Source organism: Microplitis demolitor, chromosome 3 (genome assembly GCF_026212275.2).
Source record: "Microplitis demolitor isolate Queensland-Clemson2020A chromosome 3, iyMicDemo2.1a, whole genome shotgun sequence".
NCBI lineage: Eukaryota > Metazoa > Arthropoda > Insecta > Hymenoptera > Braconidae > Microplitis > Microplitis demolitor.
Window position 1 is genome coordinate 7,797,728 of NC_068547.1, and position 18,043 is coordinate 7,815,770.

At 29.5% G+C, this 18,043-nt stretch overlaps 1 protein-coding gene across 2 annotated transcripts in view; it reads left to right on the forward strand.

Annotated features, from left to right (window-relative positions):
• The first annotated feature begins 1,349 nt into the window (after positions 1-1,349).
• Positions 1,350-18,043, forward strand: part of LOC103569707 (microphthalmia-associated transcription factor) — a 77,735-nt gene continuing 61,041 nt past the window's right edge. For both annotated transcript variants that reach the window (XM_008547164.2, XM_008547165.2), the window contains exon 1: positions 1,350-2,286. In XM_008547164.2, the coding sequence (XP_008545386.1) occupies positions 2,105-2,286 (182 nt within the window). In that variant the 5' untranslated portion in view covers positions 1,350-2,104. The remainder of the gene's footprint in view (positions 2,287-18,043) is intronic.

Genomic DNA, 18,043 nt, shown 5'->3' on the forward strand with positions numbered 1-18,043 from the left:
GTGCAGTTACAAAAATATACCCATACCCAAAAAAGTGTGACAAGTAGCACTAGAATCATAAAAAACCGCAAATGTTAATTTATTTCAATTTAATTGACTTTTTTTTTTTTTTTTTTTTTTTTATAGTAACCATATCGAAAGCGGAATAATTCATTTTTTGTTCTTTTGTACACTCAAAAATATTAAAATACCCATAAAATTACAAAAATAGTTTTGAAATTTTTTTTTTTTTTTTTTTTTTAGAAACCATACTTATTGTAAAAAAATCATTTTCTTGTTTAAATTTTCAAACAGTCATAACTAATAGAAATATTGGTTTTTTTTTTTCAATTTTTTCGTTTTCATTTTAATCCACCGAGGAGTAAAAAAATTTGAAAAAAAAAAAAGATAAAAAACGGTCAAACAGAAGACATTTTATAGCCAAAAATAAGTGGAGCCTCACTTCTAGACTATTACCTGAAATTTTTTATGGTGTGGGAAGGTTATTGAGGAAAAAATGTTTGAAATGAAAAGATACACAAAAACGACATTCATACTGTTTTTCCTATCTCTAATATTTCGCGAGATATATAGCAAAAACAAGCCGGGTGCTCTGCTTCCCCTCTTTCATGAACAGTTGCTCTGTACTAGGGTTCCCTCTCCGTTAAATCGCATCAGACGGTCGATAGACTGAAATATTTCTAAGTTTCTTTTATTATTAAATATCAGTGAAAATAAAAAAATTCGATAAAATGTCGATACTACCAATCGACTGGATTTCTCACGAAATAAATTTCTGTTTTATCATCCAATCAACATTTTTTTTTGTTAACTAATTTTATAAACGATATAATTTTTTCAGTCTGTTTTTGATCGGTAAATTGTAATTTGATCAGAAAAAATGTCAAATTGATTTTGTACTATTTTTTTATAAAAATAAATTTTTCGAGGACAAACAAAAAAAAATTTTAAATAAGGTAAAAAATATATTTACAAAAGTGATTTTAAAATGTTGCAAAAACAAACTTTTATAAAATATTGGGGAAACTCCCCCCCCCCCCCCGTTTTTCCCCCACACCCCTGTAAGGTTTTTATGTGTAACTCATTTAATTAATTAATTTAAAGAGATACGCTACACTGCTGGATAGTTTTAATTTGAAATATTACTCTAACCGACTCTTTTATTTTTAACCAGTTTACTTGCGGCGATTGTAACACGCTTTCATATTGAATTAATAGGCTTATATTTTCGTTTCAAAAACTCCACAAATAAGAGAGGATTTAATACGAACTCGGTAGATGGCATTGTCACAGTGATCCACGGATCTACGGATCCACGTCAATATGGTCGAAGCGGGACGATGCTAAGTGAGAGCGTGTCACGCGGGTTCTCTCAATTGAGATACCACGATCTAATAACGTGCACTCAACGCGTAGTCTATTCTATGAATCGCGTTTGATGGTACGTCCAATAGAGTTGGATAGCATTGTGTGTACATATTCTTTTGTGGTATATTCTATAGTTTTGCGCGTTTCTTTTAACCAATAAACGTCTAATATTATGTCATATGCATTTTCAGCACTTGTCGGTATATCAGTTGTTGTGGATGAGCAGGTCGCTTCATGTATTCATATGCGATATGCGATATACAAATATTTACTAAAGAAAGATGCGAGATTCTGTGTGAACTCTGGGCTTTAGCATGATAGATAAAATGATCCGTGTGATTTTTCACACTCGTCATAGTACACTTGGTAACATTATATGTTAATCATTTCCAACCGCGGAATTTGATATAAATTTATTCAATATATATAAATAATTAACAAAAATCATCTTTTACGGTTATAATAAGAGTGAAATCTAAAGTGTTAAAAGAGTTTAAATTTTAGTGATTCTCAACTTGTTCTCTTTTGTTGTCACGTACGGAAATAATTATAGTGTTTTTGTAGCTTGTGCTGCTGTTTTCAGTATTAATTTATGTTCTCTTCTTCTTATTGTTATCTTATTAATTTGGTCAATGGGTACCATGCGCGTACCAGTCTCGACACATTCAAGTGCAGTGAATACGCTTGTAAATAATTACAAGTGTTAAAAAAAATTATTTAAAGTGTACATGAAAAAATGGATAAAATAACGAATATGGAAGAATCAGGAATTGATATGGGTTTTGATCTTGCCGCGCTGACAAGTGATGAAAACGTCGATGTTGATTACAACGATTACGATCAGGTTTTGTCGATGCTCTGTAATTCTCAAGATTTCGTCTATTATGAAATAAAAAGTCGGGCGCCAAATACAGGCAGGTATGTAAATTATAACAAGTAATGACATCTCTTTAATTTTTAGCTACATTTTTCGTTTTATTTTCGAATCTAATAGTACAAATTTATTAAACAACAAGATAAACAAATAAAGAAACTTTTGGCATTATTTTGACAGGTGGTCGACGTTAAGTTAAATTTATTCTATTACATGTTGACATGTAGTTGTATTTTACTAAAAGCATTCTTTAAACAACGACACGGCACATTAATTATTCTAGTAGACAGATGTTATTTTTTTAGAGAGGCTTTTTATGATGGATAATTGGAACAGTTTAATTTTCTGCATAGTATGATACTGGTTCGAAAGGTTCGAAAGTGAGAGCGGGTTGCGCTTGAAAAGTGAAAGGAAGTGCATCCCGCACTGATGTATGTCTCAATATTGATAGATAGTTTTATTCATCTTGTACTAAAATTACAATATGATTTTCTTGTTTATTTATTTGTTTGATAAACTTACCGACCTTGAAATGTGCCTCCTAAAAAAAGTATAATTATATATAAGAGAAGGAGGGGGGGGGGATGAAGTACCCCCAAAAGTTTGTTCTTTACACATTCCAAAATACCTTTTGTAAATATAGTTGAACGTTATTCTGAATTTTTTTTTTTTTACTTTTTTTGAAAACTTGTTTTTGTAATGAAATAGTATGGAATCAAGTTGATTTTTTTTCTTATCAATTTCCCATAAAAGAACTCCTAGTATCAAATTACTTCAGATGTATTCCAATCATCAACTTGAGAATATTTACAATTTTTGTAATTTTGAAATTTGATAAACTTTTAATAATTTTTCAATCTTTTACTTTGAACAATATATTATTGCTTTTTTAAAAATGTCTTATTCGAAATAAAAACCAGCTTAAATCTTTTCTTTGAAGTTAATAATGAATAATGATTAACAAATGAAAAATTTAAAGTAAACTTTTTAAAAAATCGAATGTGTTAGTCGAAAAATGTTAATGACTTTTGTTTTATGATAAAAACTATTAAAATTTTTTTTTTCCTTTGCGTCCAATAACTATGTGAAATGTAATTTTTCCTTATGTACATTACTTGTAAGAAAATTTAATTTAATCAAATTTATCTAATTTCCAGATTTTTTATTTTTTTTTTTTACTTTTTTTGAAGGTACATTGAAAAGAAAATTTGCTATCACAATAAAAGTCAGGATTATTCAATTGTTTTTTAAGATAACAAATTCACTTCGGTCAATACAACGAAGTAACATTTGTTATGGTAAGTAAAGTGAAGTTGTCGTTATAAGAAATGACATGCACTGAGCTAAATATTAAATTCGGTTTTATAAAGATTTCTTGACTCGAGAAAATTTCACTTCACCTACGATGTTATCGCTTCTCGATATATTCTCTTGAGTCAAGAAAATCACTTCTTCAAGGCGCTCGCCTTTAACTAGACTTAGACATATTGGTATACTTTCCAAAATAAATAGCGTTTAATACTTTAGCCATAATTTACAAACACAATTTATGTCCAAAATCCAAAACTTATGATAAATTCTTAATGATATTGTTCATCTAATTAAAGCACAAAATTCTATGCTTATTCAAAAAACTTTTCCTCAACACATATCATTTGTTACAACAGCAACTGCACTTTACTTACCACAACAAATGTCACTTCGTTGCGTTAACCAAGATAGTTTAGCTATCATAACAAATAGCTGCATACTTCTGACTTCTGTTATTATAGCAAATTTTTTTTTTTCAGTGTATTCTACTTTGCCGGAAAAAAATGGAGTTGTTTTTAACGGTAGCTGAAAATTTCTTCTGTTTACTTTGAATATCGTTGAAAAAAAAAAAAATTGAACGTATTTCAAACTTGAGAACTTAGTGTTTTCTTAAGAAGGGATTGCACTTTTCTTTCTGTCACACCCAAGTTCACGAACGGTACTATCTTTGTTGCACTTATGCAGTAAATGGAAATTTTGGCCGAGTTTTTCTTTTAAACAAACGAATATTGTCAAAAAATTAAAGAGCACTTCGTTAGATTAGACAGTAGTGAATCAATGTGCAGTCTGTATTTTGTATTTAAAAGTTTGTTTCCGAAAAAAACGCAGGTAAAAATATTTAATAAACCCTATTAAGTACCCCGTTTTACGACCCGCTTACCTATATTAATGGTATACAACTACAATCTCCAATTTGTACCAATGGCATTCAACTTTGGGGCACCGCAAGCACTAGCAACGTCGAAATCCTTCAACAATTTCAATGCAATTCAGAATTATCATCAACGCACCGTGGTTCGTATCCAACAAAATGCTCCACAGGGATTTACATTTTGCCACAGTCAAAGAGAAAATCTCGCAAGTGCAACAAAGATAGTACTATTTCTTAACTTGAGTGTGATAGAGTAAAAAGTTCAGACCCCTCTCAATGCAATAAGGTTTAAGAGTAATTGATTCGGAATTTAGATAGCCTTCAATAGAAATGACTTTTCGTAAGTCACTCTTCTATTCCTAGGCTCAAAGAATACACCATTATGTCTTAGAGCACGGTTGTGAACGGACAGTAGTATGCGATAATTTTCACCAAGCATACTGTCACGATGTAAATGTATCATCTTTTAAATGATACAGGCAATCGAGAATTATCGGCTGTCTCTGAATCGTCAGCTAGCCAAGGCGCGCTCTCTATATCGAGTTATAAGCTCATGTCGCGACAGATGATAGATAAAACGTATACAAATATTGAATTTTTTTTAGAGTTAAGTCTTAAGATTTCCATAAATTCTTGAAAATAGAGCAACACAATTGTCAAAAATCGGTAAAATTACAGCAACAACCAGTTTTGCATTTTCCGGCGAGTAAGATTGCTCATAGCTTGGTTACTAACAGCTATGATCTGATCATTTTAAGATAACGTATCGTCAATCAAAACACCAAGGTACTTGAGAGATTTATTGTATTTTTTTTAATCTTTCAATTTAATGTTATTTATTAATCAATTAATAACTAATTTATTACTAATTATTAGTGATTATAATATTCCGAAGACTACAGTATAATGCCATTTCATTATTCTTCTATCTTTAACTGTGGTAGTATCTAAACAATTATAATTATCGTTACTAATAACACGGCAATAATGTTAAAAGCTCAGACCGTAGCTATTGAAATAGTTAAATCCTTGTCATTTTAACTTAATAAGATTTAATTTACCTAAAAAATGATTAAATATAAATGTATACATTTTGACTCTTACCGATGAATGAAAAAAAGCTAAATCGAGTCATGCATTTGGAACTTCGAAAAATGTGTGGAGCCCCTCTTCTATACAAATGCCATTTTTGGATTTATCATTTTCAAATATTTTTTCAACCCTTATGTCTATAGAGGTTTTACGTTTGACGTTGGCTCTTTTGAATCATTCGGGATTGTTTCATTGAAAATTTCATTTTAAAAAAATTATTCGCTTGTCTAGATTTTGATTCAGCATTGGATTTGGTAATTAACAAGCGGACTCTCCATTTTCTACAGTTCATTCTAATATTCACGATGCCAAAACGTTTACATAAATATTGTTTACTACAGCTAATACTATACACCAAACACTACATACGCAAGCGATAATAATGATGTTGAATGTATATATTATACACAACACACACGTCCTAGCTTACAAACGAGCTATCGGATTCGATCCCATACATCTATAGCTTTTATATGCACGTGCACATACACTCTACATTGTATATTGCCCGGCTCTTTTCCACTCCCTCCATTTTCTCGAAATATTAGGTTTACTGATTAAGCATTTCCCTTTCTTTGCAAAGGGTATACTTTTTAGTTGGGACAAAACTTTAAGATTAGCTTTCACCAAAGCAGTTTGATTTCAAAAACTTTTAAAGTTCAAATAGTAATTTTTCTTGCATAGACAACATATTTTCATCCTTATCCTGTAATTATTCATGTTTTAATCATAAATGAAAAAATTACTATTTAGAATGATAGTATTTACTGATCACTTTATTATTATATTACTTGTCGTTTTCAATTTATATGGTTCATTTTTCTCCACGTGTAATTAGAATAAAATGACTCTAACCTCACTTTATTCACATGGATTAAATTATGTAGCACAATCATTTTGTTATAGTTAATAAAATTTTGAAAAATTGAATCTTGTATTAAATAGTTTAAGAAATATTACATACAGTATATAAAACTAAAAATATTGTCATCGTAGCTAATTTTTCTGAATTTGAAAATAATGAAAAAATCATTATGTATTTGACGTCTTCAACCGTTTGTCAATTTAATCATTATAATAAAGCTTTAAGAACTCAAAAAACTCAAAATTACAATTTTTAACAAGGGTTATTTTGAAACCAGTGTATATAAGCATGTGCTTATCTGTTTGTTTGAAATTTCTTAACTATATTCTGTCAGTGGAGAGAACTCTTTTTAGGGAATAAGACAAAGCCTCATTTGACCACTTTTCTAAGCGTTCTGTTAACTAGCACAGGGAACTAGTGCCACGGATGGGACTTCCGAACCCACTTTGAACTGATTCTCTCTATTTCCTACGCTGTCCGGGGTTATGGTCCGAAAACGTTTGGATCCGTGGTAATTGTGGTGAGATCCCATATGCTACGAGGGTGTTCATTTAAATGTTCGTCCGGTAAATGGTCATTTCTGATCACTTGATTATATTTACAGACTGAAGTCTCGTTTGTTCCCAAGTCGAAGACTAAAGCTTTGCTAGAACCTAGAAATTCTAGCATCAAAAAGGAAAGGATTTACTCAGTACTTAATTTGTATAGAACATCCATTCCTATATAAAACCAATAAATGTCAGTTAAAGGAGAAAATTGTATGTTCAAGGGTTAAATAGGCGTAAAACATCTAAACTATAAATACTTATCAGAGTTAAACCTAAAGTTTCAGTGTTTTAACAGACATTTGAAAAAAGCTAATTTCACGGTCTAATGCCGCGAATAACTATTAGCAAACACGTAAATTATTGATAATTATAACTAAAAAATCTTCATCAATACAAAAAACATTTTATTTTTAGGCTAATTCTCTGGCACTTGTGAATTATAAAAAAAAAATATTTTAGCTCTTATTTAAAAATGTAAGTCTCGTTTTACGCATAAAAAATCTTGCATTTTCTATGAAGTTACAATTTTTACACCTCTCCACATCAAGGTTAAGCAGAATTAAAAAAAAAATACGATTTATATAAGACTTTACGCAACGATCAGTTATCAATAGCATGCAAATTACTTTAAAATGTAATATGTGCATAAGAATGTTAAATGTTCGGATGCAATTGTTTTTGGATAAATAAGTATTAATACTTAACGCTTAAAAAGAATAAATATGTACTAAATAATTCGTGTTACCAGCTGAAACATGAGTTGATTTACTAATTTAATTGACAAGTTTCACAATAATATGATGCTAAAATTAACTAAATATAAGAATGTAAAAATAACTATGGAGTGATGATATGTACACAGAGAAAAAAAATATACGGAAATTCACTTAAAAATATGAGTTGAAATTACTAAATTCATATTGTTAATGTAAAATGCAATTGAAACTGTCTAATTTTTACCATATCTTCAAAATTTATTTTTCAGTTATGTTTAGTAATTCCTAATATTTAATACTTATTATTGTTATTATTTGTGGCATGTATATTAGTTTGGTGTCAGTTTTCATATTTAAAATATGACGACTTGACCGAGATTCGAACCCTAATCTCTCGCGTGCGAACCTTGTCTTCAGTCTGTCGTTCTGATGTCTCTCTGAACAAGAGTCTCTGAACTTGTATTATATATATTTTTTAGTTAGTTTTTTTTTTCGAATAAATTAAATTAAATTTTTATTCATCTACTTTCGAAAAATTACAAATCATTTGGTAATTTTTAGTTGCTGTATAATACTCAATGCTACGCTTTTCATCTGATTTACAGAAATTACTAAACAGATTGTAATTTTTGCATAGTGTAGATTATTTAATGCATATGTTCAGTTGATTTTTAAATTTTCACAGAATAAAAAACGTTAAATCGTACAATGAAATATATTACTAGGCGTTTAGTAATAATTTAGTATACTCTTTAAAAAAATTGCTGTTCTGTTTCTGAAGAATAAGAGTAAATTATAGTAATAAATGTACCCTAGTGGGTTCGGTTATGCTTAAAAAATACTGAAAATATCCACTGAATTTTAGCTCAGTTTCGGTCATTTTTCGATAATATACCAAAAAGCTACCCAAATTATACCTAAATAATGCCTCTATTTTGGGTATGTTTGTGAACATTATATACCTAAAAAGTACTCTAATTTTTTTTCTTAATTGTTAAATTTAGCAAAGTCAAATTTTAATCTATTAACCAATAAAATCAATTTATCAATAAAAGTAAGAAATTGATAGGAGGGAAATAAAACACATGTTTATTCAAATTTCGAAATTTTTATTAAATTATAAATTCGTTATTTTATTAAATTTTTTTTAGAACAATAAAAATGAAAAGGTTTTTGATTTTATTAATAAAAAACATAAAAATAATTTCCAACTATTTTTAAATAAATTTCGCTCTTCGCTGCCTGTTGGGAAATATTACAGACTTCTCGTTAAGTTTTTTTCGAGCAAATCGATCGTTTTTAAGAAAATCTGTGACCCATTGATAGATACTATGTTTAGGGTTATGTTTCTTCGTGTGCTTCAAAAATCTTGTTCTTTGTAGAGCCTATTCACTTCCATTATTTTTTATTAGTTGACACAATTATTTATAACTTACACTAACAGTGCCAGTAAAACAATTTAGAATATAAAGTTATTATTAAATGCAATTAAATCTTTCCACTTTCAAAAATGTAAGTGTATGAGCTGGTTTTAGAGAAATACATAATATTGTATTTGTATCGTTGGTACAACAGTATTCAAGCTGAACAGTAAAATGACATTTCATTATTAAACGCCATCTATACTATATTTCACAAATAATGATTTTTTTCAGTATAGTTTGGGTATGAAAAGTTCACAAACATATCCAACATTTACGTTAATTTCGGTATTATTTCGGTATGATTAGGGCATTATTCGTAAAACGTACCCAAATGTTATCAAATGTATACTATGTTCGAAACACACCCAGAATATACCCGAAATTTCGGTATGATCGAATTCGCTAGGGTAATAATATAGCAATCTTTCAGAAAAACATACCATGATAATTAACATTTTGTGGTTTTTACTATACATTTTGTAATAAATAGTAAAAGTAATGCATTGATTGATTTAAATGTTCATCCCAGACGAAAAAAGATATATCCGAGAATATATGCCAGCAAAAAAGCATACATAAGACAATACTAAAGATATAAGCCGGATATATACTATTTTGCCGGGATACATATTTTTTCGTGTGGGATGACTTGATCCCACATTTAATATTTACTTTGCATTATCATACTGTTCATGTTTCTTAAAACAATTTTGAATTGAAGATACCTATTCGAAAATTCTACGGTTTTTTACTTTTTTATATTTCATTATAACTCTACCGTTACTTTTTTTTATTCTTATATAACATTACAAGATCTATTAAAAAAATTTGTTGGTTGTGAACATATTTATTACATTTTAACACTCGTTATCATTATCTGTCAGATAACTCAAAGATAAATAACTATGTAGGTAAATAATGGAATTTAATTCCAATATAAAAACTAAATGGCAGTTATGTTAGTTTACTACCAGACAATGTATTCGCTAAAACAAGTTTCCTTTAAGAAATTTTCGAATGTAAAAATATATAGACGATGAAAAGTATGAAAGTTTTAGCGGAAATAGATTTAAAATTTCAACTACAACCATTCTAGATATTATCCGGAGAAAAATATAAGACTGGTTAACGAGGCGTTGAGAGCGGATATTGTAGAATGATTATCGTTTTAACCAATGTGTTTACTCTTTTTATCTATTACTGTATTTCAGTTGAGCATTAAAGCTAAAAAATATAACTTAAAGTGACACTAGTAGAACTTTTATTATTATTCTCGAGTACGTACTTACCTTATTTATACAACCTCTTTGACTTCTTCTTATTCTATTTATTTATTTTTTGAATTAGTGACTATTATCAAACAAATATAATAGCAAAAGCAACCGTTTTAAGTTTTACTTGATAACACAGTTGTGTTTTTGGAAAAAAAAGACATAAATGCTCAGTAAATGTTATGTTTCTTTTACTAATAAGTAATAACTGTTATATCGCGTTTCTACATCCAGGTCAGAAAAATAACTTATATTTAACTTTTTTTTTTTTTTTTTTAATTAAATGGATACTCAATAGGTCAAGCTAAGCCTACAAAGATAAAAATATTTTCGCAGGGTCAACCGATAGACCGATTTTGTCCAATAAAATACCCAGGAATAAAAAAACTTTTTATAAAATTTCATAAAGTTTAAAAAAATTTTATCAAATTCTGCATGATGATGATCTATGATTTTATTGTATAAGGAGATTTTTTCTTCAATTCATTTTTATATGAAAACTGAAAAAAAAAATCTGTTCCTTTCCACATCTTCTCAATCTCAATAATTACAGTTATAGAATACTAATAAAAATATCAACAAGGTCAACTTTTGATGTAAATGCACTGAATTTTAACTTGTATTTTATTTTCTTTCAATTACTTTTATAATAACTCATAACTTTATCAGATTTTTGTTCGTTTAAAAATAATGTCCGAAGGTTGCTTACAAAATCCTGTTGCAGAGCATAGAGTTTTTGGTAAGGTTAATTATATTTCTATAATCTTCATAAGAAATAGTGACTAAGATTTAAACGTAAAGTTAGAATAAAATAACAGACATGCGTTGAGTAAATATACTAAGATTTTTACGTCACTATTTTGGCATAAACGTTTGTTGAAGCTGTATCATTACTAGTACGGTAAATTTTAGTAACGTCGCGACATTTGGAGCCGTTTGATCGGGTAAAAACGTTAGCCGTAGTCAGACGTTTGGACATGCGTGCCGTGTCAGAAGCTACGCGTCAAATTGTCGAATTTGAAGAACTTGTGTCACGCATGGATAACATAAATGATTTGCACAGTAGTAATGAGAGTAACTCTTCAATGCCTTTATGTCGTCGTCCCGCAAATCCACTTGTGTCTTCTTATACCCCAGCTCGAGAAAAGTATCAGCAATATCCGCATCAGGAAGGTCCATCCTCATTCCCACCCACTCAAGAAGATACGAAGCGTGTTCGGATAAATATAGGTATTGATGAAGATCTTCGGATGATTCTTGAGATGGATCCATCAATAGTTGATAGACAGTTATCTCCAACATCCCAAACTCCGTCTGACGTCGCAACTATTCCGTTCAATCAAACAGCTGGCAATACTGTGGCTAAAAATTCTTGGATACCCAACACTTGGTTTACACGGCTACCACAAAAACATCAATCACAAGGCTGGTACAGCATTCGAGATTAACTATAATTGTTAAGATTTTGTTTTTCTTTTTTAATCTTTTATTAACATACGATGTATATCATTATTATATATTCGTTTTAATGGCGACTAACAACGAAAGTAATAGGGTTAATCGCCGAGATGACAATCAAGAGGATTGATAAATACGTCCGTACTTATATTGCTTGTTTGTGCTCTTCGTTATAATTGATTGCTTCAGAATCTGTGTTATGCACAGAATTGATGACGCGACGTATATCTGTCGAATGTTATATGGCTACTTGCCATGAATTGTATTGCGTACGTTATATATACCAAGAGGATGAAATTTAATGTTGATTCTTGGATGTCGTCCATGATTATTATGATTTAGTGATTAATTATTGAGATGACATATACCGTATTTTTAAAAACATAATTGTTTAATTATATATATATATATATATATATATATATATATATATATATATATATATATATATAGAATTGTAACAGATAGTTTTTATTGTAACTAAGATCCAACAGAATTTGAAATAAACGGCTTTTAATTTATTCAAGGATATATAAGCATACATGTGGGGGAAATGTTAATTTTAGAATAAAGAGGTAGGCTTTTGCGTATTGAAATAAAATAAAAGGCTTAAAAGTATTAAAGTGCACACTTCAATCGCTTATATCATAATAAAAATAATCTATCGAAATTTTTAAATTAAGACTGTTAGGATTTTAATTTTTTTCTAAGATAATTTTACAGGCGACATCTCTAAAAAAATTTGGTAGCAGCTAGAAAATATTCATCTCATTATTGATTTAGAGTACTTAATATCTATGATATATTTTGGTACTTTGAATTTTATCAAATAAACCGCCATTTTTTCAATGATGGTAACAGATATCGTCTTATACTGCGCTACTGTCATGCTGATGTTGTTGCCGGTATTCATGAGATATCAAAAGCGAATTGTATGAAAAACAGAGAGATTGTAAAAGAAAAAATGTGGAAGTCGGTTGACGCTGCGGGCCATTCCTGAAACTTTTCGCTGTTTTCAAGCTCATGGAGTTCAAAAACATCATTGTCATTACACATTCGAGCTCTTTGAGCTCGACAATAACTTTAAATATATTGGTATTTTCGAGCCCTTCGAGCATGACAAAAGTAATGTTTCGTATAAGTCTCTGAAAATTTGAGAAATTATAAATGATCGATTTTTCAGCTTTTCTTACTATTAAGCTTGATAAGTTCAATGTTTTTGAAAAGAAATTCATAGAAGTGATGAAGATAGAAAGTTACATGAGCTTTAAATCTAATCAGAGCAGTCTAAACAGTGATTTTTCATAATTTTGGGCGATAGTATTATTTAAACTCACAAACCGATTTTGATTTTTGAGGCAGCATTCGTACACGTAAAGAAATTTTCTTTAAAAATTACGGTTAAGTTCACTGTAATGTGGGACATAATTTAGCGCTTCTATTTATAACCATTTTTAAAATAAAAATTACGAAAAAATTTATTTATTTTATGGTCGACTTCATAAACTTTATCGAAAACCGAATAAAATTTACAGTAGACTACGGTAAAATTTGTTGAAAAAAAAGTTGAAAACTATCTCACTTATCGACAAATGATTAGGTCATGCCATTCGTCCCACGATTACAGTGAATTTAACGGTAATTTTTAAAGGAAAATTCTTTCCGTGTAGTAATAACCTTTGGCTTTTTTCTTTTTAATCAGAATCAAGTAAATATTGTGTCAGATCGGTTCTTTCAAAAATTTTATTTATATGATGATATAAATTTTACCTTATTTGAATCTAATGCATAAAGTATAAAAATGATCTAACATCAGTGAAACACTGTGGAATTTCTTCAACTTTGGACTCCCGAACTTTCACCCCCCCCCCATTCCTTACAAAAGACAAAGATAAGTTTTCATCTACTGTCACCTATTCTGTAACTTTGATTCCAAGAATTTAAAGAACTTCGTTTTCAAAGTTAAAGAGATTCCACTGCAGCTAATAAGTTTGAGGCGGCTATAAAGCACACGCAAATCCTTTGAGTTTGAAATTTAAATTAATATAAAGGCAGTTTTTAAGTACAAGAAAATTTGGAGATCGGTTGACCCTACGGAACAGCCCCAAAACTTCTCGCTGTCTTGAGCTAGAAGAGCTCGAAAACATTATTTTATACATTTTAGTACATTATATTATGATTTATTCAGGAAAAATGACACAAAATGTGATTTTTAAAACTTTTTGTTGTCAATATTTTTTAAACGAATTAAACGATTAAGATGGTTCTTGCAGCAATCAATGCATTTTATTGCACTCTAAAGTCGGTAAAAGGAATATTTCTTCACAGCATAATATTTTTCTTTCTATTGACTGAATTTCATGATAACGTTTCGCTACATCAGCCTAACGATGTGTTTTATATTATATTGACTCAACGAGTAAACCCATCATATTAATAATGTAATTTTCTAATTAAACCAGGAGCTTACGATAACTAAATAGTGATTCGTTTAATGACAATAGTATTAATTGAATAGCAAATAATTAATTATATGAGTAATTTTCAATAATTCTAAGTTATAATGATTTAAATTAGAAGAAATACAGCTATACTATTTTTATGGCTACTAAATTTAATGGCATTAATCTGTAGTCTATCCGTGATTAGCAGAGTGATAATAATACGAAGAAAAAAGCCAACAATGCAAAATTGTACTTGGGCATTTTTACTGTGTCAACAAGGGAATTTTTCCAATGTTAACATCCCTAGCAGATCTGATTTACCGTAAAATACGGTAAATGTACCGCACAATACGGTACATCTGCTGCAAAAATTCAGATGGGATCACCGTAATTTAGGTTTGTTTACGGTAAATTGGTAAATTACGGTGGTTTTACCGTGAAACACGGTAAAGTACCTTGCAGTTTTAGTAAAATTCGATAATTTCACAAAGATACGATTGTAAAATTTATCGTAAAATAATAACAATGAACCACAGAACGCGCAATCTTTTGTAAAATACGGTAAATCTGCCGTAAATTGCAATAAGCCGGTATTTTTATGGTGGATTGCCGAACTACCGTAATTCACGGTGGATTACCAGTAAAATCACCGTAAATTGCGGCAAATCCACTGTAATTTACGGTAAATCGGTATTTTACGGTGGTTTTCCGTAATTTACCCGATAGCAATTATTCCCAGATCGATGTACCAAAAATCACAATGTCGACATTGGAAAAAAAACATATATAATATAGGAAAAATACCCATAAAATGTAGGTATTTTACGCATTTTCACATATGGATTATTTCTACCCCCTACCTTATAAACAAAAAAAAACTTTTTCGTGGAACTGCACGAGTTTTGGTAAACATAGAATTTATATTATCAAAGAATTTTCGTGAAGAGTTCGTAAAGGAGTGATGGACATAAAACGTAATTTTATTGTTATCATTATTATGTTTCTGAAAAAATCCAGACTAATGTAATTTAATTTTTACTCGCTATAAATTATTCGAGTTCATAAATATTTTATGAGATTGGGGTCATCAGCTCCGGGAATAATAACCCTCAATCTACAAACCGGAGTTTAAATATTTTATCTCTCCTAAAATTTTCTAATTAGATTATTCGTCGGTACTTAGTCAAATTACAGTTCGATGGTATTAGAAATCAATTTGTAAGTCTGGTTATGGCAAAGAGATTTCTCTTCGTTATTTATAGTTAACTTTACACTCCGTCAATCATTTAGTACTGAGTCACTTACGAAACATTGAAAAAAAATCGAAGAAATGATTTTACTGCATACGGATTAGCTTTTCTAGCTCAATAATATCTCACGTCATTAAATTTTTGGGCATTTTTATTTTTTTTTTAATAATAACTATTTGTAGAATTTTATGAAATTTTGTATAATTTTATAAATTTTTACCAGGCCATTTTGGACACAAAATTTAATAAAATTTTTTAGAGGTTTTGTCACAGGCGCAGACTCAAATTAAGATTCGATTGAACTCAATCGGAAAATAATATTTGTGTTTGGTTTCCAATCAGAATTTTTGATCAGAATCGCTGTAAAAAACTAAGCCAAGTACATTCTCTTAATCTATATAATTGAAATTCTACTAGTACGCCAGTGACACCTCACTGATTTGACAAGAGATATTGGTGACCATTGAAATCTATTAATTACGCAATAAGTTTTAATTACTTTTTAAATTTATTTCGTTGAAAGGCACTAAACGATAAATTAATAATGGTGATCACTACAATTATCTTGTGATAATGTTTGCTAACAATATAAGCATTATTAACGAAATATAATTTGTTTCTGGTGATGTTGAATAAAAATCAGATTAATTTATTAATAATTAATTTATTATCATCTCATTATTAATAAATTATCAACTATATTCTTCTGTTATGGTTAACTACTATCATATCAGTTTATTAAAATGCAATCGACTGTGGTAATGTTATTTAACTTTTTTTCTTTATTCAATTCAGAGAAGTTTCGAATTATTTGATTTTATTGGATTATTCGAAAATTCCAATTATTCGATCCTATTATCGAATCGACAGTTATATTTGATTTGAACACGATTCAGACACCTCTAACATAAATTTCATTGACAAATGGCTCTTTTGTTTTACATGAGATTTTATAAGTGTGTGCATAGTTGATGTTATACGCCGATAATATTTTTATGGCAGGTCTATATAACTTAATTTGATTTTCTTTTATAATGAATTTTAATGCTTTTATAAAGGCTCAATATTTTTAGAACTACTTTAAAAAAATCTACCTTCCATTTTGGCTGACATATAAAATTTTTTGCATGCCTTTAGGTGGGCTTTACTGTCAAATAGCCACCGTTGCAAAAAATGCTTGCATAAAGTCATATCAATACCTAAAAGAATTAGTTATTTGTGTACTTATTAATGATTTTTGGAAACTTCAAAATCTGATTATTGTGATGGTCGATTGTTTTAATAAATGTAATTGTTCATAATTAAAGAATTCAGTTAAAGAGATCATTATAGTAACGTCCGTTAGGATGTATGTCTGTTAGTCGTCTGGATTACTGGACACCGTCACAAACAATGAATGAACCTAATTCTTGTTGTAAAAGTTGTCATTCATCCATGAGATGAACCCTGTTGAATATTAGAAACCACGCCTTCTCTATTGAAAAAATACCAGTAAAAATCAATGAATTTTCTGAGATTTTTTCTTAAAATTTATCGGCCATATGTCTTCCTGTCTTTTTTTTTACATTTATATTCATATAAATCTCGCTCTGTTTTATATACGTATACCATCTATCTATTTTACTCATGTATGTACTACTAGTACCCCTATAAAAAAACTGAACCAGCTGTTAGTTTACTTATTTATTTTGTTTTAAAGGTTAGATTTTATACTGCAACATAAGCATGAGACATGCACTTTTCGACTTTCCGAGCATTTCTTTTTAACTTCCCGCTAAGAAAATCGAGTTTTTAGAACACTCTATAACGTTTAAAACTAATCAACCGATTTGAATGGTTTTTGCGGAAATCAAAGGAAGTTTTTCGCCATAATTTGTCCTGTAAATTTTAGATCATTCGATCTAATAGACTCTGAAATAATTGAGAAATACGAAAAATTTTTTTTTTTTTTTCAGTTTTTTTTTAAATTTCTGAAAAACAACTCGATTAGTCAATTCCAAAATTTAACCAGCTTTAGAGCTTTATAAAACACGTTGATTGCCGTAAGGAACATCCTAATCGGTTGTCTTGTTCGAGACATTAATGGAGAAAGGAATGGTAGAAAATTTTTTTTCCAAATATCTGCAAAATAATTGAATCGATCCATTATTAATTCTAATAAGCTCTAGAACTCAATAAAACGTGTCGATTGTAGCTTTAATCATCGAAATCAGATCATTCCTTCAAGAGAAATATTGACATAACTAGAAATTTTGGTGAGGCTTGCCAAAACATCAGTTTGGCCCGAACTAGGCTTGCCTAACAAGGCAAGCCTAATTTGTATCATCAGATCTTCATAAGGCAAAATGAACATTGGTAAGCCGAAATAATTATAGATTCGATTGTGACCACGAAACTTTGTGGCCTTGCCGAAGTAAGGCATACTATTGGAATTCCTGACTGGTAGGTAGCAATGGTAACCTACTCTCTTCAATTTGAAATAGTGAAAATAGTGGCTATTAACTGTGTCCTAGTGAAAAGTATGTCACTACTTCAAATAGTGGTATACTTT